The sequence below is a fragment of the Camelus dromedarius genome, chromosome 20 (genome assembly GCF_036321535.1).
Source record: "Camelus dromedarius isolate mCamDro1 chromosome 20, mCamDro1.pat, whole genome shotgun sequence".
Taxonomy (NCBI): domain Eukaryota; kingdom Metazoa; phylum Chordata; class Mammalia; order Artiodactyla; family Camelidae; genus Camelus; species Camelus dromedarius.
The window spans coordinates 660891-688116 of record NC_087455.1 but is presented as its reverse complement, the minus strand read 5'-3'; the positions used below and the strand labels follow the sequence as shown (position 1 = coordinate 688116).

General features: G+C 53.1%; 1 protein-coding gene across 3 annotated transcripts; it reads left to right on the top strand.

Moving 5' to 3' along the window:
• Positions 1 to 225: 225 nt before the first annotated feature.
• On the top strand, positions 226 to 27226 carry SPATC1 (spermatogenesis and centriole associated 1). Of its 3 annotated transcripts, XM_031439853.2 has the most exons (6): positions 226 to 762; positions 1393 to 4221; positions 17688 to 18266; positions 18364 to 18882; positions 18992 to 19131; positions 26833 to 27226. In XM_031439853.2, the coding sequence occupies exons 2-6, from the start codon at positions 4017 to 4019 to the stop codon at positions 27160 to 27162; spliced, it is 1773 nt and encodes a 590-aa protein (XP_031295713.1). In that variant the 5' UTR covers positions 226 to 762; positions 1393 to 4016; the 3' UTR covers positions 27163 to 27226. The 3 variants fall into 3 exon arrangements, with proteins under 3 accessions (XP_031295713.1, XP_064332798.1, XP_010997073.1); XM_064476728.1 differs by lacking the exon at positions 26833 to 27226 and having other exon boundaries at positions 18992 to 22840; XM_010998771.3 differs by lacking the exons at positions 1393 to 4221; positions 26833 to 27226 and having other exon boundaries at positions 18992 to 22840.

Here is a 27226-nt window from a genome sequence, read left to right as displayed (position 1 = left end):
AGCAACAGGATGTGACTGCAAACTAGCAGAACTGGACATTAAAAATCACCACAGCAGGCAGTATTGAAGTGATCACATGGCCGTATTGCTAGAAGGGGCTCTGGCCACGTGCAGACTGGCTCCTTCCCAGGAGTGGGACGGGAAGGAAAAGGGGGTGTGGACAGAGGGCTCCAGGTTAAAGGTCCCTGTCCTTCAGCAACGTTGTGTCTTGAGACGATGGCTTTATAGGAGGTTTGTTAAGCCTACAAAGAATCCCAAGCCAAGATGGGAGCAAAGATCCCTGAAGGCCTCGCCAAGCTGGCACGCTGAGCTGAATCTAATGAGGCAAATTTGAATGAGAACAAACTGTACAGAGGCCAGTGACCCAAGACCAGAGGGGTCTGACTCAGCATAAGCAAGTGGGAAAATACCGAAGGCTTGTCTGCAGTGGATTCCTGATGAGCCGGTGAGGAATGAGAACCCTGAATGGACGTGGGGAGGTTCCAGTCACCGTTCCACGGTGGTCCTGACCAAGAGCTCAGACAGAAGACAGCGAAGGGTCGGGGGAGCAGCCCCAGGACCCTGAACCCAGAACACATGACCCAAATCTGGGGGATGAATCCCTTGCTCTCCAGACCTTTGCTACTGTCTATCCCAAACTCAAGCCCAATTGATTTGGACAACAAAGGACACTTGCCTACATGACACAACAGGAAAAAAAAGATAAGAAAATTAGAATGAAAAGAAAATTAGAGAAGAGCACACAGAGGAAGCTTGGAGAAGGTGAGTACAAGGAAAGGGGCAGGAGGCTGCAGCTCAGCGTTCTGGAGTGCCCCGGGTCTTTGGAGGACCCCTCCGCACGCGGCAGCTCTGTAGGGAGGCCGGGGCAGCAGAGGCACAGTGACCTGGGACCAGGCAGTGGGGACACAGGCTGCAAGTGTTGAAAGGGGCTTGGAGCCTGCAGCTCCACCCATCCTCCGCACAGCCTCCTGCTGGGAGGAGTGGGGTGTGCATGCCCCCCAACTCCTCTTGACCCTCTCACTCCTCATACTCAGGAGTCCGGCGCTGGCCACATCGCTCCACTCCAGCAGTACTCCCTGCACCATCAGTGGCTTCCAGGCCCCTCAGGCTGATGCCCATCTGGCCTCTCAGCAGCCTTCAATGCCTCGGCTGCTCCATGCCCGGAAATCTCTCTGCCCGTAGCTGCGCAGACCCGGCCCTCTCAGGCCTCCTCCTTGTGTCCCCGAGGCATTTCTGTTCTATGTTCTCTGCCGGCTTGTCCTGCTCTTCAAGGGACAGTGGGCTTAAAGCCTATTGTCTTTTCATCCCTCACTGACTCCTGGGTGACCTTGCCCCCTCCCGTGGCTCCATTTGCCATCTAGAAGCTGATGACTCTACAATGTACGTTCCCAGCCCACACAGCAGGCTCTCTGGGACTCGAGCAGTAACCCCTGCCTCCATGACTTCACCCCTCGGAGGCTTCAACGGCATCACTCTCTGCAGCACAGCCAGACCCGACAGAGGATCTTCACTCTAAACGCGGTCATCCTCCCCGCTGGGCTGGTGTGACCAGAGCTCCAGCAGTCCCACCAGCAACTGCGAGGCTGTCCCCGCTCTGGCCCTTGCCCAAGACCAGTCCACCCAGTTCCCGCGAAAACTTCCTCACCGCCCTGTCCTGCACCTCCACGGGCCTCCTGCCTCACTCGCTGGGAGGACTGGCGCGGCCTCCTGACTGCGCTCCACTCAGCGGCTCCTTCTTCTCCAATCCGTTCCCACAGCCCTTTCTTAAAGCCCTGCAAGGGCTTCCTGAGGCCCTTAGGATGAAGATCAACAGCAGTCCCGTGGCCACAAGGCCCTATCACAGCTGGGCCTCTGTCCCCCAGCACGTAGCTCTCCTCCCTCCTCTGTCCCCTCACACGAGCCAGCCTCTTCCAGTTCCGTCAGGGGAGCACGGCCTCTGCACAGACTGCTCTCTCTGTGGAAAGCTCTCCTCCCACGGGGACACCTCCTTCAGCTGGTCTCAATCATCACTTCCTCAGGGAAGGCTGCCCTGAGCAAGCTCGGGGCCTAACCCACTGGCAGCCTCTCCCAGCACGGAGCGGGAGCACAGCTTTCATCGCAGTGCGACATCGACATTCACATGCGATTATTCCACTCACAGCTGCTCCGATACACATGGCGAGATGGCCGAGATGGCCGATGAGGCAGGGACAGGTCCTGATTCTGAGGAGAACTGAACCCCCAGTTCCTAACACAACGCCTGCTATACAGTTGGTGCTCGATTTATATATTTTTGGAGGAAACCAGCACTGGTGCAAAGGGAAATACAGATGGTGTATCAGTCAGAGTTCTCATATATGAAGAAATTTATTTTAAGGAATTGGCTCATACAATTGTGAGGACTAGAAAATCCCAAGTCTGTAGAGCAGGCCGGAGACTCAAGCAGAATTTCTGGAACAGTGTTGAGGCACAGTTCCCTCTTCCCTGGAAAACCTTTGTTTTCTATCCTTAAGGCCTTCAAATGACTGTATGAAGCCCACCCACATGACTGAGGGTCATCTCCTTTACTTAAAGTCAACCTTCAGAGCAATGGCTTGACTAGTGTTTGACCAAACACCTGGGCTCACAGCCCAGCCCAGCTGACACGTACAATTTGACCATCACAGATGGCAAAGAGGGCATCCACCCAAGGAGAGGCCGATGGTGGGAGAAGCCTACCTGGTGGACGAGCACTGGGAGGGCGTGGTGAGCCGACTCTCACACGCTGGAGGAAAACCCAGCAGACATGTTCTACTAAAAGCAGAGGATGTGGAGAGGGGGTCTACTCCACCAGAGAAACCTCAGCCCTGGTCCCCAGGGCCAAAGGGATTCAGCCAGGATTACAGTCTGGGGTGTCAGAGAAGGGTGGGGGCAGACCCCCCATTGTAAGGTCCAGGTAGAATGTTCAACACAGGCTGACCCCAGCCCCGGCTGATCTTCACCTCTGTCCTCACCCCCACACTCCTGCTGGGAGTGTGCTACGCCTTATCTCAGGACTTCACCATCCTCTCCTGGTTAAGAGCAGATGCCCAGGAGCCAGTGGAGGTCAGGAGGACGTGGCCTTACTCAGCTCCTAAGGTCAAGCCTGCACATCTCTCTGTGTAGATGACTCTAAAAAAGGACAATGCGATAAGGACTCAGAGATCTGAGTTCTTGGAACCTGATGAGGAATGCAGTCTTGGGTTCTTGAAGGACAATAGTCAGGAAAATTCAAGAAGCCAGAGAAAAGTGGGTACAGAGGGGGCCCCGCTGGGGAATTAGGAATAGGGGGATCTGAGTCATCAGAAATGCAAACTTCAAGCTACAGGGAGCCAAGTGCTTGGACAAAGGAGCCCCTGGGCAGCAATCAGAGAAAGGCTCTGGGCATCCGGGGTCAGAAGAAAACATAGCCCAGCATCCAGGCATCGAAGTAGAATGTCTCCAGAAGAAGGCTAGCAGGCTAAAGCCAGTTGTGCCAAGACCCCAAGGAAAGGGCACCCTCTCCAGGAAGAACGGTGGTGAATGTTCATTCAACAGAGATTCGCTGGTTACCCACCTACACCACATCAAGCCCTTTGCTGGATGCTGGCGAGTCGCACAGCCTTGCCCTGGATGTAGAGTGAGTGGAACAGCATTAAAGAGCTCACTGCACAGAACCAGGTAAACACTAGGACAGAGGACACGCCTGCAGGGGAGGCATAGAGGGCGGTGACAGGGAAGCTTCACGGGGACGGGGGGCACTTGAGAGAAAAGCTGGCTGGATAGAGAAGGGGCGGTAAGTTGCAGGCTGAAGCAGGGCCTGTGCCCAGGCCGAGGCACGGAGAGCTGAGCCTGTTAGAGCAGAGAGGGCAAGGAGGAGGGCGCAGCCTCTGACCTCACAATACCCAGGGCCCACTGGGCCAGCCTTACAACCTGCAAACTCTGGTGCCCTCCTCCAGCCCGGGCAAGGCCCGGGGCCCTGGGCAGCCTCCAGGTGCAGTGCCCTCCTGTGGGCTGCACCCTTCCCGCTGCCCCGGGGCATGTCTCTACTCACCAATTATGAGGGGCTTCGGCATCAGATCGAGAGACTGGTGCGGGAAAATGAGGAACTGAAGAAGCTGGTGCGGCTCATTCGGGAGAATCACGAGCTCAAGTCAGCGATCAAGACACAGGCGGGTGGCCTGAGCGTCAGCGGGTTCAGCAGCGGGCTCGGGGAGCTGGCAGCTGGCCCTTCTCCACACCAGGGTAAGTGCAAGAGGCCTGAGTGCAAGAACAGTGGGGAGGGAAGGGTGAGTCTGCACCAGAGAGAGGAGACTGTGTGCTGGGGTCTCAGGAAACCATGGAGGGAGAGAAGGGCTAAGATGGCAACAAACTCGTGGGCCAGAGTCTCTACCAGCTGAGGGGAGGGTGAGGACACAGGACAATCAGGATAAAAGGGCAAAACTAAGCACGAATCCCATTCCCCTGATGGTAGGAACCCCTGCTGACACCCCTCCCCTCAGGTGAACTTCCAAGCAGCTCCATAGACTGAATTTCCCAGCTCTAGAATCCAAATGTGCTTACCCCCAGCTTCCCCACCCTCTCCTCCACCCCTCACCCTCAGCGCCCCCATCGCCTCCCCCATTACTCTCCACTTAGACATGACCAGAAGGCAACTGACAACCCAAATCTAGAAACCAGGGAGAGAACCAGGACTGAAGCTTGAGGTTTGAAATCGTTGGTGTGTGACAGCCCTGGGGCCAGAGAAGAGCTACAGAGCAGGGTGAGACAAGAACAGGCAAAGAAGTCATATGTGTTTGCAGAAAAGCAGTTGAAGTAACGATCTTTGGGGTTAGGCCTGGAGCGGAGGGACAGGGCCAGGAGGGCATTCAGAGGCCAGGAGGACAGGGAGGCTGCGGTGTGGTGACAGGAACAAGGGATGTGCCAGAAGAACTGAAAGCTGCCAGCATTGAAGATATCAGAGGGAGAATTTCCGGGGGTGGCAAGTCCCAGGGAGTGGCAGTAGGAGTCAGTGGCTGTCGAAGTGTACTGGTGAAGGTTAATGGGGGGAGGAGGTGACAAAATGCCTCCACTTTTGTTCTATCCACATTCCTCCCCATCTCTACCATGTCCTTCCTGTCTTGAGGAAGGCTGTGTCCCCTTCTCCAGGGTGACTTCTCGGAGCCGACACCTCCCCGCCCCACCGTGGCAACCCGCCCTGTCACTTCTGATTAAGAAGCTGACCTTTCCACTTGGACTCTAAACCCCCTCAGGTCTGTGCTCCTTCCCCCACAGACTTAATGTCTTTCCTGTACTACGGAAAGCTGCCTCCCTGCTCCCTGGGTTTCCTGCCACCCTACCTGGCTGTGGCCTGGGGCTGGTCTTCACAGTCCTCATTACTGATCACAAGCACAAAGGCCCCTCTCCTTTGAAAGTTTATACCATTACTGACTCTGAGACAACAGACAGGGTGGCAAAAACAATACACTCGAGGAGGTACAGCATTTAAGAACTGTTACAGTTTCAGAAGCTAAACTGTGGTTTCCTACTCCCAAGCTGATCATGCAAGCCTTCTCCTTTTAGATTTGATTCTTTTTTTTTAAATAACTTCACATTTTAATATTTTTAGCGGTGGGAGGTAATTAGGTTTCTATTTATTTTTCATGCAGTTGTTGGAGATCGAACCCAGGACCTTGGGCATGCTAGGCACACATTCTGTCACTGAGCTATACCCTCCCCACCAGGTTTTATTCTTAAGAGAGTCCTTGAACCATTTCTGCTCTTCCAACCCTGACAGGTCAAGCTTAGGGGGTTAGGAAAGGTTTTCTGGAGGTGAGCCCAGCCAGCTGGCTGTGAGGGGGGGATGGGGCATTGCAGGAGGAGGAAGAGCTTGTGCAAAGGCCTGGATCTGGGGGTTGCAGGAATGAGAAATAGATCAGTGTGTTTAAAGCCTAGGGTGTATGTGTATAGTTAGTGTGTGGTGTGTGTGTGAGTGTGTGGGTGTGGGTGTGGGTGTGGAGTGGGCTGTGGGTGAGCATGTGAGTGTGGTGTGTGTGTATAGTATGATGTGTGAGTGGACTGTGTGACACATGTATGGAGTGTGTGGTACAGATGGGTGACTAGGATGTGTAGTATGTGTGACTTGAAAGTGTTTGTTTTATGAGTGTGAGAAAAGGTGTGTGTGACTGTGTGTGTGAAATGTGTGGTATGTGTGTGAGTGCGTATGTGTGGTGTCTGTGTCTTGTGGGTGGCTATGTGTGACAGTATGTGTTTCAGGATGTACATGAATGTGTGTTTTGTGTGATACGTGTGCGTGTGTGGTACGTGGGTATTTGAGTGTGTTCGTGCTGTGTGTGCTGGTATGTGTGGGGTGTGTGTGTGTGTGTGTGATGTTTGTACTTGTGACTCTTTGGGGAGGCTAGGGGAGGTTTGGAGGGGGCGGCCAGTGAGAAGGGAATAACACAGCTGGAGGTCAGCAGAGGTCAGATTGCCAAGGACTGCGAATGACCCACTTAGGAGCTCAGACTTGCTCCTAAAGGCAATAAGCAGACACTGGTTGTTTCCAACAGGGAATAACCATGTTTGTGCTTCAGAAAGACCATTCCAGCTGCTGTGGGGAAAATGGAGTCAAGGGAAACCAGAGTAAGGCAGGAGATAGATTAGACGAGGCTCTTGAGTTATCCAGGTTGAAGAGGATGGTCTGAACTAGTGGTGGAGAAAGACTGATTCCAGTCTCTTAGGAAGAAAATGAACTGCTTGGATGTGAGGGATGAAAGAGAGTCCAGAATGTGTCTGTCGCTGTGGCAGAGGTGACCGGGGTGCCACTTCCTACAACTGCAGACCCTCTGTTCCCATGCCCGGCAGAGGCAGATGCCTGGAGCTGCCCAGGAGATCTTTATCCAGTCTCTTCCTCACCCTGCCTGTCCCCCCGCCCGTTCCTTGTAACTCGCCTTCCTCATGAAGTCAGGCTCTTATTTTCAATTTGCTCCCAGGGACTCGACCTTCGGTTCCTCTTTCGGGCCCACCCTCCTCTTCCCTTGTACAAACTTGTGCACAGCACTACCTCCCAAACCCTCCAGTGTAGAGCTCTGGCCCTTCCCCAGTTAGGAGGAACACAGGATATGCAGCTCAGACCTGTGGGTATCACAAGCATGTGTGCCAGGCCCCTCACAGTGCAGGACAGAGCCCAGGTAGGGAGAGAAGGGGTGCAGGATGAGGGGCAGGGGCAGGGGGGCAGCTCTTCTGGCATGGAACTCCAGGGAGTCCAAGAATCCTAAAATCAAACCTGACCTTCCAGGTTGTTACAAAGGTTTATTTGTTAGGTAAGAAAATAGAACATAATTTAACAGTTTCTTAGACTGATAACTTTTAACTGTTTTGACATGTCATACATAGGCTTCCATTTGCACTCTTGCCCAGGGTAAGCCTAGGAGAAGGAAATTCAGTCTTGGAGGAAGAGAATAAGTTGTATTCTAGACAAACTGACTCTAACAAGACATTCACACAACATCCACATGGAGCATCCAGGGGGCAGTGGTGATATGAGCCTGAAGCCCAAAGGAGAGGTCAGGGATGGAGGCAAAAGATCAAGAGTCGTTGATAATTGAAGCCGTCAGAGGGAGTAGATTGTATGGGAAGACAGAGTACAGTAGGAAGAGACTGAGGGACAAGTCCTGAGTCAGGACAGGGAGAGAAGCTGGCAAAGGAACAATCAGAGAGACAAGGGAAACCTTGAAAGTGTAATGTCACAGAAGCCAAAAGATAGCTTCAAAGGGGACAGAGTGTCAACAGAATAAAGGCTGCCTGAGAAGTCAAGCAAGAAAAGTGGTAAGAACTTAGTTCTATTACCTTGGTTGGAGCGATTTCAACCCCACTGTAAGTGGGAAGGGCCCACGGAGTGAGGTGAAGAGTGAGAAAATGGAGAGAATAGACAGTTGATGCTTAGTTCATGAAATATGGCAGGGGGTAGGGGGCAGTAGCTGGAGAGGGGCATGGAGCCCAGAGCTTCTTTTCTTGGTGTCCGAGGCCTGAGTTTATTTACATGTAAAGGGAAGGAGCCAGGAGAGACTGCTAGAAGATGTGAAAGTGAAAAGGGGTACTTTATAGAGCAGAGGCTGCCTTGACTGAAGGTAGAACATCTCTTCCGCCATCTGGGAAAGAAAGGAGGAAGGGAAGGGTGAGGGAGAATGCCAGGCAGGAAGCTAAAAAATCTCCAGAACCATGGCTTCAATCTTCTCTGTAAAAATGTCATTCTCTGAGAGACATGGTGGAGAGATAAAGAAGGGGAAGGTCTGAAATAGAGCGAAAATGTGAGAAGGAACTGAGAGGGGACCTGGGAGGTACATAATGGCCCCAGATGATGCTGGCGTGTATGGATTGTAAAGGCAGCAGCCACCAACCTTCTCCAGCGGCATCTGGTGGGTGAGGCGGACATGGGGAGTCAGGCAGGCAGAGCTCAGGACCCTCAGCCAGAGTCTGGGCACATCACAGGGAGAAGTGGAGACCAGCTTGTGTCAGATGAGAAGAAAACGAAGAAGCCGGGGTCCTAGAGATCTAGACAGGCTCCAAGACCAGGTGGCTGGCAGTGGTCCTCCAAGCAAGGCAGAGCACAGCTTTGTGGTCAGAGTGGGTAATCTGAGAGCCAAGAAGGAGGTTGGCTGAAGTGACTTCACAGGGAAGAAAGGGCCTGTGAACGTGGCAGGCGGGAGGTGGGGCCAGGACGGGACTGGGCCTGCAGGGCCTCCCGCTCCTGAGGGCTCAGGGGCTCGCTGCGCCGCGAGCTGTGCGCGGTGTCTCCGCAGACGGGGGGCGGGTGGGGAGTCAGGGCTGCTGGAGTAAAGAGGAGATGGAGGCTGTGCGCGCTAAGCGCGGCCTGCCCGTCAGGCCCAGCTCCTCCACGCACACGTGGCCGGGACAGGCGGCCGGGCTGCGGAAGGCTGGCAGGCAGGCGGGCTGTGGGCTTCTGCCGCTCGTCGTGCCTGACAGCCTCCCGCGCCCGCCCCTCCCTCCCCGCAGGCCCCCTGCCTTCCCTGGGGCTGCAGGCTGGTCGGAGGCCCTCAGGCAGGGAGCAGCCTTCTCCCCGCTTCCAGAGGCCTTTCCCACCCCCGCGCCCTGCAGCTTCCCTTCCTCCCCCGTCCCGGGGCCTTCCTTACCCCCCACCCCGGCCTGCTGCCCGGAGACCGCCCACCCTGGGCCCCCACCCCTGACCCTGCACCCCACGCCAGGGGCTGACCTGACGCCCCCGGCTCCATCCTTCCGAGGGCCCCATCCCCCCTCAGACCCCATCTCTCCCTCAGGGCCGCCTTTCTCCTGGGACCCCTGTCCCCGTCAGAGCGCGCCTGCCTCACCCGACCTCAGGGCCCCATCTCCCTTTTGGGACCTCTGTCTCCTCTCAGGACCCGCCCCCTCAGGGCCTGTCCCCTCCTCAGGCCCTGTCAACATCCCCCTCTCAGTTTCCCCCTTCCCACCGCCCAACCCTCTTGGAACCCTGGGCTCTAGGCGCCTTCGCTCACCGGTCTCCGGGTCTCGCCTCAGCAACAGCTTCCCGCCCAAATCACATGGCTCCGCCCCCTACGGGCCCCGCCCTTGAGGGCAGGCCCCGCCCCTGGTCCCGCCCCTCCCCGGGGCCCCGCCCTTGAGGGCAGGACCGGCACTCGGGGCCCGCCCAGTTGTCCCGTCCCCTCTGGCCACAGCCTGGACTCCTACCACCTTGACTTGTCCTCACCTCCCTCCTCGCGTGCATCGGTGTTCGGGCTGCCTTTGCCCTCGGTGTGGGCCCGGCCTCGTCCTCGAGGGGCCGACGTCCTTATTCCGGAGGGAGGGAGCTGAGGCCGCGGGCGGTGGGCAGACTCGCGAGGGACCGCTGCTGAGGCTGCTGCAGCCCAGAGCCGGAGCCCGGGCCGGGGAGATGTTCAGGACTGCGTGAAGGCCACGCCCTGACCCAGGCGATGAGGGCCCCCCCCCCCCCCCGCCAAAGTCCCGGCCTCCGCGGCGGGAAGGATGGCGCTGCCCCTGCGAGGAACAGGTTTGGGGAAGAAGTTCAGTTAAACGGGTTAAAACATTGTATACTGCATTTGTAAATCTACGACATTTACTTTTCTTTCTAACTTCAATTGTCTAATGTAACAAACCTTCCTGGATCCTAAATAATTCTTATATAAAATAAACATATTTCTAATACTGTCCGTAGTAAAGTACCTAGGAACATTTCTACTCACAAATCTAAATCAGTTACATATACATTATAATAAGGTGAAAACAATGTCACTTGTACATTTCGCATTGGGACTGAGATGTTTTAAACAGAGGCTTCACCCTGGGCTCCTGCTGGCTCAGAACACTCCTGCTCACACCTGGTGTCTAGTAGCACCGTTAGTATTCCTAGTGTCCCCATGGCCCAGACGGAGATTTCAACAAGGCTGCTCCTGAGATTCTCATTGGTGAGCCTGATGGGTCAAAAACCCTTGGACACTGTATCCATGACTGAGGTCACCACAGCCTTGGCCCTGAGCAGTGGACACACACTCCCCCATGCTCTGCACTTGCAGGGCCTGCGTGCCACCCGGGGTGCACAGCAACCCTAAATGCCTGTGACCCCAAAGAATCTTTCTTTTGTTTTCTCTTTTTCTTTTTTTCCCTATTCTGGCTATTAGGAATAATGATGCTATAAGCATTCATGTACAAGTTTTTGTGTGGATGTGTGTTTCCACTTCTCTTGACTATATATCTAGGAGTAGAATTGCTGGGTCACATGGTAACTGTGTTTGTTTGAGGATCTGCCAGACTGTTTTCCAGTGTAGCTGCACTATTTCACATTGCCACCAGCAACATATGAGTGTTCCAGTTTCTCTATATCCTTGCCAGTGCTTCTTATCTGACTTCTTAATTATAGCCGTCTACTGGGTGTGCAGTGGTGTATCACTTCACTGTGGGGTTTTTTAATCTTTAAAAATTTATTTATTTGTTACTTTTTGGGGAAGTCATTGTGGTTTTGATTTGCATTTTCCTGATGGCTAATGATGTTGAACAACTTTTCATGTGTTCATTGGCAATTTGTGTATCATCTTTGAGAAATGCCTGTTCAGATCTTTGCCATTTTTAAATTAAGCTATTTGTATTTTTATTATTGAGTTGTAAGGATTCTTTATACATTCTGCATATAAGTCCCTTAGCCAATACATGATTTGTAAATATTTTCTCCCAGTTTATCTTTTTGCTTTCTTGATAGTGTCCTTTGAAACATACAAGCTTTTAATTTCGATGAAACCCAGCATACCTATTGTTTCTTTTATTTCTTGTGCTTTTGATGTTGTATCGAAGAATCTATTGCTAAATCCAGGGTCGTGGAGATTTAGCCCTGTTTTCTTCTAAGAATTGTATAGTTTTAGCTGTTACATTTTGGCCTCTGAGCTGTTTGAGTTAACTTTTGTGTATGGTGTGAGGTAAGAATCCAACTTCATTTTTTTGCACATGGGTACCCAGCAGTCCTAGCACCATTTTTTCAAAAGATTATTCTTCCTCAATTGAATTTTCTTGGCATCCTTGTCAAAAATCTGTTGACCAAAGATACATGGTTTATTTCTGGACTCCCTATTCTAGTCCATTGATCTATCTGTCTGTCCTTATACCAGTGCCACACAGTCTTGATTACTATAGCTTTGTAGTAAGTGTTGAAATCTGAAAGTTAGTTCTCCAACTTTCTTCTTTTTATTTTATTTTTTAAATTGAAGTATAGTTGATTTACAATGTTGCATTAGTTTCTGGTGTACAGCAAAGCAATTCAGATATAGATATATATTCATTTTCAGATTTTTTCCATTATAGGTTATTATAAGATATTGAATATAGTTCCCTGTGCTATACTGTAGGACCTTGCTATTTATCTATTTTATATACAGTGGTTAGTATATGAAAATCCTGAACTCCAAGTTTATCCCTTCCCACCCTCTTTCCCTCCAGTAACCATAAGTTTGTTTACTATGTCTGTGAGTCTGTTTCTGTTTTGTAGAGAAGTTCATTAGTGTCTTCTTTTTTCTTTTTTTTTTTTTAGATTTCATATATGAGTGATATCATATGATATTTGTCTTTTTCTGTCTGACTTACTTCACTTAGTATGATAATTTCTAGGTTCATCCATGTTGCTGCAGATGGCATTATTCCATTCTTTTTATGGCTGAGTAGTATTCCATTGTATAAATATACTACAGCTTCTTTATCCAGTCATCTGTCAGTGGACATTTAGGTTGCTTGCATGTCTTGGCTATTGTATATAGTGCTGCTGTGAACACTGGGGTGCAGGTGTCTTTTTTATTTAGTTTTCTCCTGATATATGCCCAGAAGTGGGATTGCTGGATCATATAGTAAGTTTATTTTTAGTTTTTTAAGGAATCTTCATACTTTTCTCCATAGTGGCTGCACCAAATTACATTCCCACCAGCAGTGTAGGAGAGTTTCCTTTTCTCCACACCCTCTCTGGCATTTATTACTTGTAGACTTTTTGATGATGGCCACTCTGACTGGTGTGAGGTGATACCTCATTGTAGTTTTAAGTCAAATTTCCTTGATAATTAGAGATGTTGAGCATCTTTTCATGTGCCTTTTGTTCACTTCTTTGGACCAATGTCTATTTAGGTCTTCTGCTCTTTTTTGTGTGGGTTATTTGTTTTTTTGTTATTGAGTTGTATGAGCTATTTGTATAGTCTGGAAATTAAGCCCTCGTCAGTCATATCGTTTGCAAATATTTTCTCCTGTTCTGTAGGTTGTCTTTTCATGTTGTTTATGGTTTCCTTTGCTGTGTAAAAGCTTGTAAGTTTGATTTAGGTCCCATTTGTTTATTCTTGCGTTTATTTGTTTTGCTTTGGGAGACTGACCTAAGACAACATTGCTATGATTTATGTCAGAGAATGTTTTGCCTATGTTTTCTTCTAGAAGTCTTAGGTGCTATGTCTTATATTTAAGTCTGTAAGCCATTTTGAGTTTATTTTTGTGTGTGGTGTGAGGGAGTGTTCTAAATTTATTGATTTACATGCAGCTGTCCAGCTTTCCCAACACCACTTGCTGAAGAGACTGTCTTTTCTCCATTATATATTTTTGCCTCCTTTGCTGAAGATTAATTGACCGTATGTGTGTGGGTTTATGTCTGGGCTCTCTATTCTGATCCATTGATCCATGTATCTGTTTTGATTACTGTAGCTCTGTAGTATTGTCTGAAGTCTGGGAGGGTTATTCCTCCAGCTTTCTTCTTTTTCTGCAGGATTTCTTTGGCAATTCTGGGTCTTTTGTAATTCCATACAAATTTTAGGTTTATTTGTTCTAGTTCTGTGAAAAATATCCTAGGTAATTTGATAGGGATCACATTAAATCTGTAGATTGCTTTGGGTATTATGGCCATTTTAACCATATTGGTTCTTCCAGTCCAAGAGCATGGGATATCTTTCTATTTCTTTAAATCATTATTGATTTCCTTGATCAATATTTTATAGTTCTTAGAATGTAAGTCTTTCACCTCCATGATCAGGTTTATTCCTAAGTATTTTTTTAAATTTGATTTTAAAGGGGATTTTTTTTTTTTTTACTTTCTCTTTCTGATATTTCACTGTTAGTGTAAAGAAATGAAACAGATTTCTGTATGTTAAAATTTTATCCTGCTACCTTGCTGATTTCATTTATCAGCTCTGGTAGTTTTTGTGTGGAGTCATTAGGGTTTTTTATGTATAGTACCATGTCATCTGCATATAATGACAAATTTACCTCTTCCCTTCCAATCTGGATACCTTTTATTTCTTTTTTTTTTTTTTTTTTTTGTCTGATTGCTGTGGCTATGTCTTCCAATACTAGTTTCAATAGAAGTGTGAGAGTGGGCATCCTTGTCTTGTTTCAGAATTTAGTGGGAAGGCTTTCAGCTTTTCACCGTTGAGTATTATGCTGGCTTTGGGTTTGTCATAAATAACTTTTATTATGTTGGGATATGTTCCTTCTATACCCAATTTGCTAAAAAGTTTTCTCTCTTCTTTTTCAATATTGCTTTGGCAATTCTAGGTCCCTCCCTTGCAATCCTGTATGAATTTTAGGATTAACTTTGTCAAATTCTACACAGAAGCCAGCTTAGTTTCTGACAGGGAGTTTATGAAATCTGTAGATCAACTTGGGGAGTATTGCTCTCTTCACAATCGCTAACTTCACAAAAGTTCAAATCCATAAACATGGGATGTTTTTTCATTTATTTAGATCTTCTTTAATTTCTTTCAACTATGTTTATAGTTTTCAGAGTATAAGTTTTGTGTTTCTTTTGTTAAATTTATTCCTAAATATTTTACTTTTTGCCGTTATTTTCTTAATTTCATTTTTGGATTGCTCATTGCAAGTATATGGAAATACAACTAATTTTTGTAGACCCGGATGAATCTTGCATGCTTTGTATTCTAAGGACCACACAGCTCCTTCAGACAGTAGCATTATCTGATTGAGTTTTGGACCTCACATGGTCGTCTCAGTGGTCACAGTCTATAAGCTGATTCTGTGGACACTTCCTTCTCCCAGATTAGCTCCCAGTACTTAGGGGCACAAACTTGAGTCAAACAGACCTCAACTCCTATCCTCACCTCTTTTTTTTTTAATCATTTAGCTTCATCTCTGCTCATATAAACATCATATTCTTCTCATTTACTGAACATTCTCTGTGGCCCAAGCACTATTCTAGGCACTACGAAACAGCAGCAAACAAACAAATCCCTGCCCCCGTGGGGTGTCCATTCTAATCAAGGGAAGGAGGACAAACCAATAAGTCAGTGTAGACTGTCCTAGAGAGAGACAAGTGCTAAGGAGAAAATGGTCCAGGAGAAGCAGAGGAATAGGTCGGGTGAAGAAAACTGGTGATTTTGGCTGGAAGACCGCATTGAGGAGGTCACAAGTGAAGGGGTGGGTGGAAGTATGGGGCCAGCTGTGCACACTGGAAGAGTGTTCCAGGCAGAGGGAACAGGCAATGCAAAGACAGAACAAGAGTGTGCCTGGAGCACTTGAGGAAGAGCAAGGAGGCCTGAGGGGCTGGAGCAGAAGGTGCTGGGGGAGACCGGGGGAGGATAAGGGCAGGCAGATGACAGGTCAGATCATGGGGGGCCTGAAACAGCCTGGCACTCAGAACGAGACAGTGAGCTAGGTGGTGGAATCTTAACCAGAGGGGAGCATTTTAACTGGAATACACTGGCTGACATTTGAGGGAAAAGGCCATATTCAGGAGGCACCAGGAGGCTCCTGCAATAATCCAGGCAGAGTAATGGTGGTATGGACAAGAGAGGGGTGCTGGTGGCACATGTGCTTAATTCTGGAGATATCTGAAGGTACAGATGGGATGCGGTGTGTGAGTGAAAGAGAAGTGTTGGTGCTGACTGCACCCTTTGGGGCCTGAGCCACTGGAAGGGCCAAGACATCTGCTGAGAGTGTGTGCAGGCTGGGAGGGAGCTGAAGTCCCCAGCAGAACCCCGGGATGGAGTGGGTCAGGCCACTGGGGGTATGAGTCTGGAGTCCAGCCTTAGTGGTAAGCAGGGCCCGAGCTGTATCAGCTCCTGAGTAAAAGCAGACTCAAGGGGGCTTGGGGCTGCCCCACTAGAGGGCAGAAGAGGTGGGCCCAGCAGCACCTGGAGGAAGCCAGGTGACCAAGAACCTGGACACCAAACCAAGACAAGACTACAACCACGAGGAGTGCTCTGCTGCATGGATGTGCCCACCACCTGTGAGGAGGGCACCAAACTCAGCACTGGGGTGGCCGGCCCTCCACTGGCATCTGGAGGGTGAATGCCTGGATGGTGAAGGTCGGGGAGGGAAGAGGAGAAAATGGACAAGGTGGTGAGTGGGACAAAACCCAGAGACGTCTTGGAGGGACACAGAGACTACAAAGGACCTGGCCGTGTGGGGACAGAGGACTCACAGCTGTCTTTTCTCTCACCATCTGAAGATGCTGCCAAAGTGGCCCTTTCCATGTTGTCCAGATCCCAGGCTCCCCTCAGAGGAGGCACGCCAAGAAGGGCAAAGGTCCGACTCTGATCTCCACCACCATCACCACGCCCTGCCCTACCAGCTGCTCCTCTCCGTGGGTGACCTTCCTATCGCCCACAAGCTTTAGTGTCTCTTAATCCTAAAACAAAAATTCCAAAAAGCCAAAACAAGAAATCATAAAAGACTGGTTGATTTGATTATGAAATTTAAATTCATTTGTTTTGGAAAAAAATTACAAAACTTAAAACGAAAATAAAGTGGCAGGACGTCTTGGCATACACTGTGCCGTGTAGCACTGGAGTCACAGGCCCAGGGATTTCCAAGGGCATGTCAGTCATTTCCGAGGGGTCTTAAAGACGATAGATTTGGCAATGTGCGTTAAGAACCTCTAAAATGTCTGTTTTCAGGGAGGAAAAATCAATAATAAAGATGTGTGCAGTAGAATTACTTGTCATTTTGAAAACTGGAATCAGTGTAATCCCAACAACTGGAACAGGCTCAGCAAACCGCGGGTGCCCAGGACGGAGCCACTGTGGCGACAGCAGTGCCGTTTTCCCAGATCGAAGCTGCGAAGCCATGGTGCGGGTCCAGTAAGAAGAGGCGGGGCACACGAGGACACAGGTGACCATACAGTCACCGTGCGTCACCGCGTGGCCTGGGGGCTATGAATGGACTTTACATTTTTAAATGGCTGAGAGAAAATCAAAAGGAGAATATATTTCACGACATTCAAAAGTACCTGAGATTCCAATACCAGCGCCCGTAAATAGTGTCCCCACACATCCTCACGCGCTGGCTTCCGTGGGTCCGTGGTTGCCTTCGCGTGACAACGGCAGAGCGGAGTCGCTGCAACAGAGACCAGATGGCCAGGGAAGCTGGAGATAATTACTACCAGCTCTTTACAGAGAGGGACGAAGTCTTCAAAGCAACATGGAGCTTTCAGCATGACTGACCGTGGAGTAACTGGACCGCCAGTGGTTTTTCATCTTTTTTACTTTTCCGTATTTCCATCCTTTCCCTATAATAAGCGTGTACTGCTCTTACGTTTAAAAACGGGGAAGTTTGCAATCAAATTGTGCATTCACAACAGCCTTTCCTGCGCCTTCCCCAGGGGTCTTCTCCCCCAAACGGGGATCACAGGAGGGCAGTCCCCTCAGGGACCCCGGGGGAAAGCGGGCTCCCAGTCCCCACGCAGGGGTCTGCATCCTGGCGACCTGGCAGACACCGTGGCTCCAAGTGAGGCTCCAGGCCTGTTCTAGCTCTGGCTCCTCTGAAGGGCCTCCGTTTGCTGAGGCCCAGCTTTCCCCAAAAGGGCAGGAGTCAAGCAGCCCTCACCACCAGGGAACAGAGGGATCAACTTGGTGACCTGTGTGTTCAGACCCTCCCCTCCTCAGCGAGAGGCCAGCGATCAATGCAGCGACCCATCTGAGGGGCAGGCAAGGTGGAAGGTCCCTGTGGCTGGGGGCAGGTGTTTAGAGAAGGGGCCCTGGGAGGGACAAGGTGTCCTCAGGATAGAGAGAAGAGAGGCCAGACCCTCATATGGGGTCCACTGAGCAGCCCCACAGATCCCTTCAGAGGCAGAGAGGTCACTGTGCAGCCACCTAAGAGGTGAGACTCAGAGAGAGCTGGGCACCTCATCAGAGGCAGATGGGCATACCAGTCCAGGCCCTGACACAGTGGTGAGAGAGCCCCCTTCCCCAAGGGGCCGCTTGGGGTCTCAGTGCTTTCTCTGTGTCCCCCAGGTGTCTTCCTGCACCCGTCCCCGGCGGCAGCAAATGAACCTGTCCTGGAAGAAGTGGGGATTGTGACTCTGGCACCCCTGGCCGACATGCTAAACAGCCCACAGCCCAGCTCTGCTGCAGGCCCCATCGTGAACCCATTGCCGGGCCCTCTCCACACGCTTCTACCTGCCCCAGGGCCCATCTCACAGAGCAGCCCGCTCACCAGCCTCCTGACTGGCCCCCTGAGCAGCCACCCGGCCAGCCCCATGGCTGTGTCCCCGGTGGGCACACTGGCCAGCTCTCTGGGCCTGCCCTCCACTGGCCCCCTGACTCCAAGCAGCCACCTGGCCAGCTCCCTGGGCCTGCCCTCCACCGGCCCCCTGATGGCCCCTATGACAGGCTCGGTGGGTGTCTCTCTGAGCAGCCCCCTGCTCACCTCCACAGCTGCCCCTCTAGGTGTCTCTCAGAACCTTCTGGCCAACCCCATGAGCAATCTGGTGCTGTCAGAGCCCCCGAGGGTGCGGCTGGCAGAGCCACTCCGAGGATGCCCCTCTGGACCCCATCCCTCAGCTGGCAGGGGACCTGCTGCCACCTGCAAAGGTAACCAGTGTGGGGGAGGGGCAGCAGGGGGCCCTGGGGGAGGGGTCTGCCCTGCTCTAATCCTCCTCTCCTTTCTGCCTCTCCCCCACGTCACTAGTCCCTGTCTCCACTGAGCACCCCCAGCCAACCCAGGAGCCGGACCCCCTCAGCATGACATTTGTGGGTGCACCCATCCAGACCTCCACCCCCGCTGGTACCACAGCCACACCTGACCCCATGGCAGCCTTCTCCTATGGCACCTCAGATGTCGGGACCCAGCCTGGTGGCTCCCAGGGGCAAGCGGTTCCTGCCTCTGTCCCTGCATCCTCGACAGCCTCCGCCCCCATCACAGTCCTCCCCTCTGCTCCTACTCCTGCTCCTCAAGCTGCTACGAACTATGCCCCCTCAAACACCCCCCACCCCTCCACCCAGATGCACCACTCCCCGACCTTGCCCTCACCCACCACCCACTCCCCTCCACGCAACCCCCACTCCCCGCCTCGAACCTCGTCCTCCCCGGCTTCAGTCAACGACACCCGAGGTCCACGTGTCGCAGAGCCAGCTCGGAAAAGCATCCTGGAGCTGGAGCGGAAGCTTGCCCACCGAAAGAGCGGCAAATTCCCTGACAGCTCCCGAGGTCAGCACTGCCTGGGGTACCCTCTGCCACCCTTGGAGGCCTCCCTGGCACCTGCCTGGGCTGCAGACCACGGCCCCTGACCACTGCCTCCACCCCTGGTTGTCCCCAGAATCGAAGCAGCTGGCCTGGGAGAGGCTGGTGGGGGAGATTGCCTTCCAGCTGGACCGCAGGATCCTGTCCAGCATTTTCCCCGAGCGTGTGCGGCTGTACGGCTTCACCGTCTCCAACATTCCCGAGAAGATCATCCAGGTGTGTTGTGCCCGTCTCCCACCCTCCGCCAGAGGGCCAGCCTGCAGGGCACGGAGAGGGAGCAGGCTGGCCCCTGAGGGCTGCTGGGCCCTGCACTCCAGGCAGGCCGAGCGCATCAGAACCAGGGGGCACCCTGGGATAGGAGAGCACGGCGCTCAGTCCAAGTGGCCAGCAGGTGTCCGGGACATCCGGGACATCCGGGGCATCCGGCAGCAGGAGCCTGTGCTCCCAGGTGCACGCATGGCCTCCCCAAGGGGCAGAGCAGGGGAGGGTCCCCAGCAAGGTCAGGCCTGTGCTCCCCATCTTTGCCACTGCGATGGCCTCTGGTCTGCCAGGCCTCGCTCCCAGGGGCCCTCCTCAGACTGGCAGCGCTCACGCCTTCTCCCCAGCCCTGTCCGAGTCCTCAAAGGAAGTCCTCACGGGTCATACGGGGCACAGGGGAGGCAAGTCTCAGAGTGTCTGAGCGGCTGGCGGCCTGGTGGCCTGTCGGGGTCTTCAGGCGGGCTCACCGCAGTGTATTCCCAGCACGCTCATCCACCGAGCTGCTCCCACTGAGCTGCTCCCGCTGACGGGTACGGAGGACGGCACTCCCCAAACGTGCTTGGCGCGTGTCCTCGCCACCCGCCAGGCGGTGCGGGAGGCCCGCGGACAGACAGAAGCGCTCCGGGTCTGGGGCGCGGGCTGCGCTTGGTGGAGAAGGCCCAGGAGCCTCTTTCCAGAAAGAGCGCTTGCGCAGCTGCCCCCCCCCCGCCCCGCCCACGGGGGGTGGGGCCGCCGCGTGGGGCAGGGGCGGGAGACGCCCCCCGGCGCCTTTCAGCCTTTCAGTCGCCCAGCGGGAAGTAGCTGCGTGTCCCCAGGCCACTCTCTCTCCAGCCGTCCTGTGATGAGTGGAGGGGCTGTAGGCCTGGGTATGTGCGTGGGCAGGAATGACCTTGGTTTCAGTGGGCTCACCTGTGTCCCGGTTTGAGTTTTGTTAAGGTGTCCTTTGGTTAGGTTTTAATTTGAATGTGGTCAGAATTATCCACCTTTTCCTTTGTCATTTGTACTTTTCACATCGTGCTTAAGGCTGGAGCTGCCCAGCCCCTCCCCGTCCCCACTCTCAGTCCCACGTGTGTGGGCTCGTGGTCTGCAGTCTGGCCCTGCCCAGGTGACAGTGTCCCAGTCATGGGAGCAGGGGGAGCCTGGGCATCTCTTCTTCCAGATGTCCTAGCTCCTCTTGGCCCTTTGCTCTTCAACATGAATTTTAGGAAAACCTAGTTCAAATTTTGAGGTTCTCGTTGGTTTATAGGTAGAACTGGGGAAGTTTCACACGTTTGCGTGTTGGTTACCCATCTGTTGCTCCTGTCAGTGGAACCCCCTTTGGTCTTTCTGGTTTGACGATTCTTCACTCGTGTCCTGGACTGCCCACACCACTGCTGTCATGAGTGCAGACTGGTAGTGGTTGTTTAAAAATGGTAAATATTTATGTCTTTCAAATGCTGCATCTGATATTTAGTTGGCAGAAACATTTAATTATAAGCACAACTGACCACGTAGAAGTTAGATATTAAACAGTGAAAAGAAGTTTCCCATTGCTTGAAGATGCCTGCTTAAATGGAAGGTGGTAAGAACGCAGAGACCCAAATGGCACCCCAACGGGCTCCTGACAGTTTCAGGGACAGTGTAAGGTAAAAAGTGGGCCGTGGCCCAGTTCCTGGGAATCCCTGCCCTTTCCCCAAAGTCGTTGGAATCATCCTCCTCATCACGTGAAACAACCAAGCCCATGAAAGCTGGCAACACCGCCCCTCACGGCCTCTGGCTCCCTTGCCTTCTGGGACGGCCCTCGCTGTCTGTACAGTGTGTCTGCTTCTACTTTAAACACACATACCGGCCTCATGTCTTCTCTGGCCTTCTGAGACAGCCTACACTCAGTCTGCAGAGTGTGCGTCTCTCTGAATAAACCTGCTTTTACTCAACAACAACAGCAACAACCAAACGCAGAGACCTCTGAGGGGAGCGTGAGCTGTGCGTGCCCTCCCCTCCCCCGCTTCCCCTTCACCGGGAGTGGCCGCTTATGCCATAGAACTTGAGAGTCACCACACTACATGGCAGCCCTTCAGAGAAGACACAGGGAGAGGAAGCAGGCCACATGCAAGGAGGTCAAGGAGACTGGTGCCCTGAGCAATGCTTCAGCCTCCATCTTGGCGGCCTCTGGGGAGCCAGCAGTTCTTACCACAACACTCTTCTGGTCGTTCTGCCCAGCTGCCACCATTCCCCTTCCATCCAGCGACGGCCAGAGCTGCCCACGCTCCCGAGAAGCTGCTCCACTCAAGCCCACCTGTACAGAAGTTGCCTTCAGGAGAACCCTGACCGGCCCTCTGTAGGGCCCACTGCGGGCTGACTGATGCCTGGTCACACCTGATGATCACAAAGGTGCTGCTTGGCTCAAGGCTGCCCTGCCTGCTTGGCTGGGTCGTTCGTTGATTCTATTTGCACTTAAGTCCACTTTGCCCAGGTTTTATTTCCCTACATCAAGACATCCTGCTTGTTTCTCTGCATGTTGAACTCCAGTGTTGGTGGCTGCTAGAACCTCTTAGTTCTACCTGGACTCTCCACACCAGGCAAGACCTGAAAGCTATGGCGGAACCCCATTATCGCTAAGGACTCACTGACTCTGTTCACAGAGCATGGCTATCTTTTTCATGAGCTCGCAGTTATGCCATCTTTTAAGCCCAACTAGAAGTTGTCCCAGCACTCATGCCTGTCACTTCTACTCAGTTGCGAAGATCTTCTGTCTGTGGGAGGTGCTCTGGCTCCCTCCCCTTCCAAGCCTTGTCCTGGGAGACCCCGAGTCCAGCAGCATCAGTGTGTGGGTCACTGGGGCTGGTCCCTCGTCACTGTGTCCGGCCCATGGTCCCCCAGATGCTCTCCTGCTCACTAGCATGCTGAGAATATTTCTGATTTTTGTGTATCAATTTGTTATCTAGCTACCTTGCCAAACCTTCTTACTAGTTCTAATAGCCACGTTGTATGTAGTATTTGTCAAAAGCAAATCCCACAACCTCATCCTGTTCCTGACTTGACTGGGAACACACACTTCGAGTCTTCTGGTTAAGTACGGTGTGTGTTCAAGGCTTTCTGCCAGATCTTCTTTAGGCAAACCAATCAGAGCCCTTGGTTGCAGATAACAGAACCCACACTAGCTGATATAAACAGAGAGAGGGTTATTATAAATGCTTAGGTGTTCTGAGAAGCTCCAGTGAAACTCTAGGAAGGAGACAGATCTGGGCTCATCTGCTGCACAGCCAGTAAAATTGCCAGCACACCACGGAGTTCCCTAGTGGGCACACCATTGCCATCGCTGCCCCAGGAGCAACACACAGACACTTGGTTGGATGCCTGAAGTTTGGTACAGCCACCCCTGAAGAACCAGTGCCAGAGCCCCTGGCTCGCCTAAAACCTACTCCCCTGCCTGCACTGCCCCCTCCAGGAGCCCCACCTGGAAGTCCCACCCACCTGCACTTGCTGGGCAGAAACCCAGGTCGGAGGGGTCCCAAAGCCACAGGGGATTTTTTAGCTTCCAGCCTCTTAGAGTTCAGGAAGGCACTAGAATGCACTAGTACAGGAGCCAGGTGAGCCAGGGTTAGTATTTGGTTAAGAAGTTGCCTCTTCCTCCTTTGTTGAGGGTTTTTTCTTACTCATGAACAAATATTGAACGTTTTAGAATGTCTTTCTGTCTCTCATTGAGATGATCCCATGGTTTTCCCCTTCCCTTGCTCTTAACATATGGATACATGTGAGAAGATATTCTGATCCTAAGCCACACAGCATCCCGGCGTTTTTAGTGCACTGGGAGCTCAGTTAGCTATTTATGACTTCTGCAGCTTCGCTACTTTTTTAAAGACAGTGCCAAGCTTCTGTGACAGAAGGGTGGTTGGGCCCTGCTGCCCCCGCCCTCCCCCCGCACCTCACGCCCCCCTCCCCTGCACAGGCCCAGGGGACGGAGGCACAGTCCTAGCCTCACCCCCTTGGCTCAGACTTAGCGACTTCAGGCCTCACTGCAAGATGGCGGGGCAGGTGGCCTCCGCAGGGAGTTTCATGACCTAGAAGAAGGTGGAATCACTTGCCCTCTTCAGGGGAGGATGTGGCCTCTGCCCAGTTTTGTCTTGCTTGTCCTTTCTGTCCATCCTTTGGACTCTGTTTTCTCATTTCTTCTCTTTGTTTCCTTCCTTCTGCCTCAAGATTTGCTTATTTTCCCTTTTTTGGGGTGGGCACTTTAGCCATTTTATTTTACGTCTCTTATTTTTAAGTAAGTACTTTTAGGGCAAGGAAGCTTCTTCTAGTCAGGGAGACAGTCAAAGTAATTATCAGGTGGGGGTAGCTCAGTAGCAGAGTGCGTGCATAGCCTGCATGATGTGCTGGATTCAAAGCCCATTTTTAAAAAAAAAGAAGCAAAATATTTAACAACAGGCCCAACAGGTCAGCAGCCAGAGTGGGTCCTGGAACAGGACGCAGGGCTGGAGGGTGGGGAGTTCTATTGTTAAGGGCTGGTTGTCGGGGGAGGGGGGTATAGCTAGCTCAAGCGCTAGAGCGCATGCTTAGCATGACAAGGTCCTGGGTTCAATCCCCAGTGCCTCCTCTAAAAATAAATAAACCTAATAAAAAAAAAAGGGGGGGGGGCTGGTTGGGAAAAGCAGCAGGCTCCTGGCAGCCACGGCTGTGTCCGTCCGCAGCCCGGCAGGCAAAACAGGTGAGCATGGGGCTGTTCGGGTCTAAACATTTCACAGGCGGTCCGGGATTTCCTCTCTAACCCATAAGTCAGTCAGGACACGCTCTCCAGTCTCCCCACCTAAGGGGCGTTTGACTGTCTTCTGATGTTTGGTCTCTAGCACGCTTGCCCTGTGCTCAGAAAACGAGGGCTAGGCCTTGCTGGGTCTGCCGCCTGCCGCCCTCTCCCTCCTCCCTGAGCATGTGCTCAGTCTGCCGGTGCTCTGGGCTGGAAGGGCTCCGTGCGCTCAGTCTCTCGGGGGCCTGTGTCTCTGGTCTTGCCTGTTGTCCCCACTACATCCCTGCACCACCAGGTCCTGCTCCGTCTCCCCATAAAGATTCTTCCCATCCACACAGACAGCCCCATGCACACATCTGCATCTCCACTCCTACCCCATGTCGCCTGAACCCGCCCACACCGACCCCACCCTTCGGCTGGTAGTGAGCAGACTCAGTGTGTGCCGTGTACATGCCAGATGCAGTCTCTGCCCTCAGGGAGTTCACTGGCGCCTGGGGAGGCCGCAGTAAATAAGAAAAGCCGTGACTGTGCTAGCAGTGCGGGGGTGCCATGTGCTATGACTGGGGAGAGGGTCTGCGCGTGGAAGCTGGGTGCTGAGGGCGTGGATCTGCCCTGCATCCCCTTCCCCACCCAGATCCCAGCTTCACCGTGGCAAACTTCACCATCCCAGCTGTCCCTCCCTTCTCTGTGCCTTTGTTCAATGCAAGCCCGTAGACGTGTCCCGTGGCATTGGGATTCCCCAGCCAGAGCTGACCAGCACGCAGGCTGTGCTCAGTGCCCCTGCAGACATTGCCTTGAATCCTCAAACAGCCTTGTGGGCAGTGTTGTTTCCTCCATGTCACAGCACGGAAACTGAGGCTCAGACCCAGTGGGGTGGCAGCCATTGAACCTGACTCTCCCCTGGGCCCTTTGCTCTGCACTCGGCCTCCTGGCACCTTCCATGCCAGGCATGCAGCTTGTTGGCCGGGAACTTTCTTTCCTCTTGTTGTCCTGGTCCTCCAGATCTCAGCTCAGCATCCTCCCCCTCCAGGGCGCCCTCCCTGAGCTGGCCTGCACCACCCCTCTCCTTGGCCTGTGGTCACATAAACTCTGAGGGCCTTTTGCTCACATGTGAACCCCTTCACCTGGTACAAGGAGGGCTAAGGGAATCTGCAGGGTGGATGAACAGAGCCCCTCACGCTCTCTTGAAGCTTCTATCTGCCCCCTTCTCGTGGTCAGCATGATCTTTTAAAACCACAAAGCCCACCAGGAGTCTCTGACCCTTTAGGGCAGGGCACTTCCCCCTCATCCCTGAGCTCCACTCACCCTCAGTGCCTGGGGGGAGGGGTGGGGACTCACGCCCACTGCTCCCTGCAGCTGGGGTGCCTGTCCTGCTCTGCCCTACTCACTCCCCCTTGTCACCCTCCACTCTCAAGAGGTCACTTCCTTGGGGCAGCCCTGGAGCCCTGGCCTCATCTCTCAGTGGATATTTGCCCCCACCGGACTTCTGCTCATGTCTTAAGTTCCAGGTGCCCAGCCTGGAGCCCAGCAAGAGCTCACCCACAGCCTGGGGTGAGCCAGCGATGGGTCTCATGCCCCCAACAGGGGCCAAGACTTAAAGCTGTCCACCCACTGTGCTCCATGGGTCACCCTGGTAGGACCAGCTGCAGGTTCACTTGCTCATCCACAGATGTTGGCTGAGCTCTCACAGTCTGTCCGACACCAGGCCTGGGAACAGGCAAAGGAAGAAGATTCAGGAGCCAAAAGGAGCCTAGAATCAGGAAGACAGGCCTGTCCTTGGGCTCACCAGGCTGCAAAGGTGCTGAGCATTGAGCTCTGGGTGCACCTGCCTGAGGTCAGGGGTCACTTCGGCTGAGCCCGGCCATGAGCCTGGGACTCACTCACATGATCACCCGGGGAGGGGAGAACGGGGAGTTCTTCCGAGAAGATGATGCCTGACCAGATGGTCCAGGCATTGCTAGTGGGTTAGGAAACAGCCTGGTGGGCATCTAGGGACCTGCTGGAAATGGGTGAGCGGAGCCAGATCAAGGACCTTGCAGGGCAGCCCTGGCGTCAGCAGTTGGGGCCTCCCTGAAGGAGGGCTCAACCCCACGCAACCTCGTACACATCAGACCCGTTGTTTTGCAGGCCTCAGGGTGGCTGGGCTTGAAATAGGTACATAATTTGCAAGACCCCATGCTGCCCCTACCCTACAGCTTCTTGCTCGAAAGTTAGAGAGAACTTCCAGCTGCGGCAGAGCATTAAGCTGAGGTCAGGGCTCTTCTGAGCTTGGGGCCTGTGTGAGCCCAGGTCACCTGCCCAGAAGGCAATGGTGGGAGGAGCTGACAGGCGATAAAGAAGTAGGTAAAGACTGACCGTGTTGCTGCCAGACCCCTGATCCAGGCATTGAGGGGGCCTCATGAGTGGCAGCAGACCCCCCTGCCCCTTGTGCTGAAGGCTCAGGGCCTTGGCTCTGGGCCTGGGGTCGTCAGTTCAGCGTGAAGTTCGGAGAAGGACTCCCACAGGAGGTGTGCAGGCCACTAGGTGCTGACGATGCAGCCTGGGGTGTTGGAGGGGGGCCCGGGGGAGGACCCTGAGTAGTGGCTTCCGGGTTGGGCAAGCCCGGGGGCTTTAGGAGGCCCCCTTACCTTTCTGTCACCTCCAGACTCCTGTCGGTGCTCTTGGTCCTCAGTTCCTTGTGGCCCCAGCTCAGGCCTGAATCCCTGGTGGTGGATGAAGCACGTGATGGGGCCTCTGGAACCTCTCTGCTCAGGCCCAGCCCACAGGGCTCCCCCTACCCTAGACCCCTCACAGCATCTCTCCCTGGACCTCCAGGACACCTCCCTTGAGTACACTCTCTAGGACTGTGATTCTCCCTCAACCATACCCCTTCACCTGCCTGCTGGCTCGTGTGCCTAGTGGGGCAGGAGGCTCCCTGATGGCTGCTCTCCCCTCAGGCCTCCCTGAACCCCAGCAACCACAAGCTGGATGAAGAGCTGTGTCAGACGCTCACACAGCGCTATGTGAGCGTCATGAACCGGCTGCAGAGCCTGGGCTACAACGGGCGGGTGCACCCGGCGCTGACCGAGCAGCTGGTGAACGCCTACGGCATTCTGCGGGAGCGGCCAGAGCTAGCCGCCTCGGAGTGCGGCTCCTACACGGTGGACTTCCTGCAGCGCGTGCTGGTGGAGACCGTGCACCCCAGCATGCTCACTGACGCGCTGCTGCTGCTCTCCTGCCTCAGCCAGCTGGCTCACGATGACGGCAAGCCCATGTTCATCTGGTGATGCTGGCGCCCACCGGCCACCCATGGGCCCGTACCTCGGTGCAGCCATTAAAGCTTCCCACGGA

Bases quoted from the DNA above. Each gene is read 5' to 3' on its own strand.
- SPATC1 (XM_064476728.1), top strand. From the start codon at position 4,017: ATGTCTCTACTCACCAATTATGAGGGGCTTCGGCATCAGATCGAGAGA. The intron at 4,222-17,687 runs GTAAGTGCAAGA...TGTGTCCCCCAG, and splicing joins TGGCCCTTCTCCACACCAGG to GTGTCTTCCTGCACCCGTCC. The intron at 18,267-18,363 runs GTAACCAGTGTG...CCACGTCACTAG, and splicing joins ACCTGCTGCCACCTGCAAAG to TCCCTGTCTCCACTGAGCAC.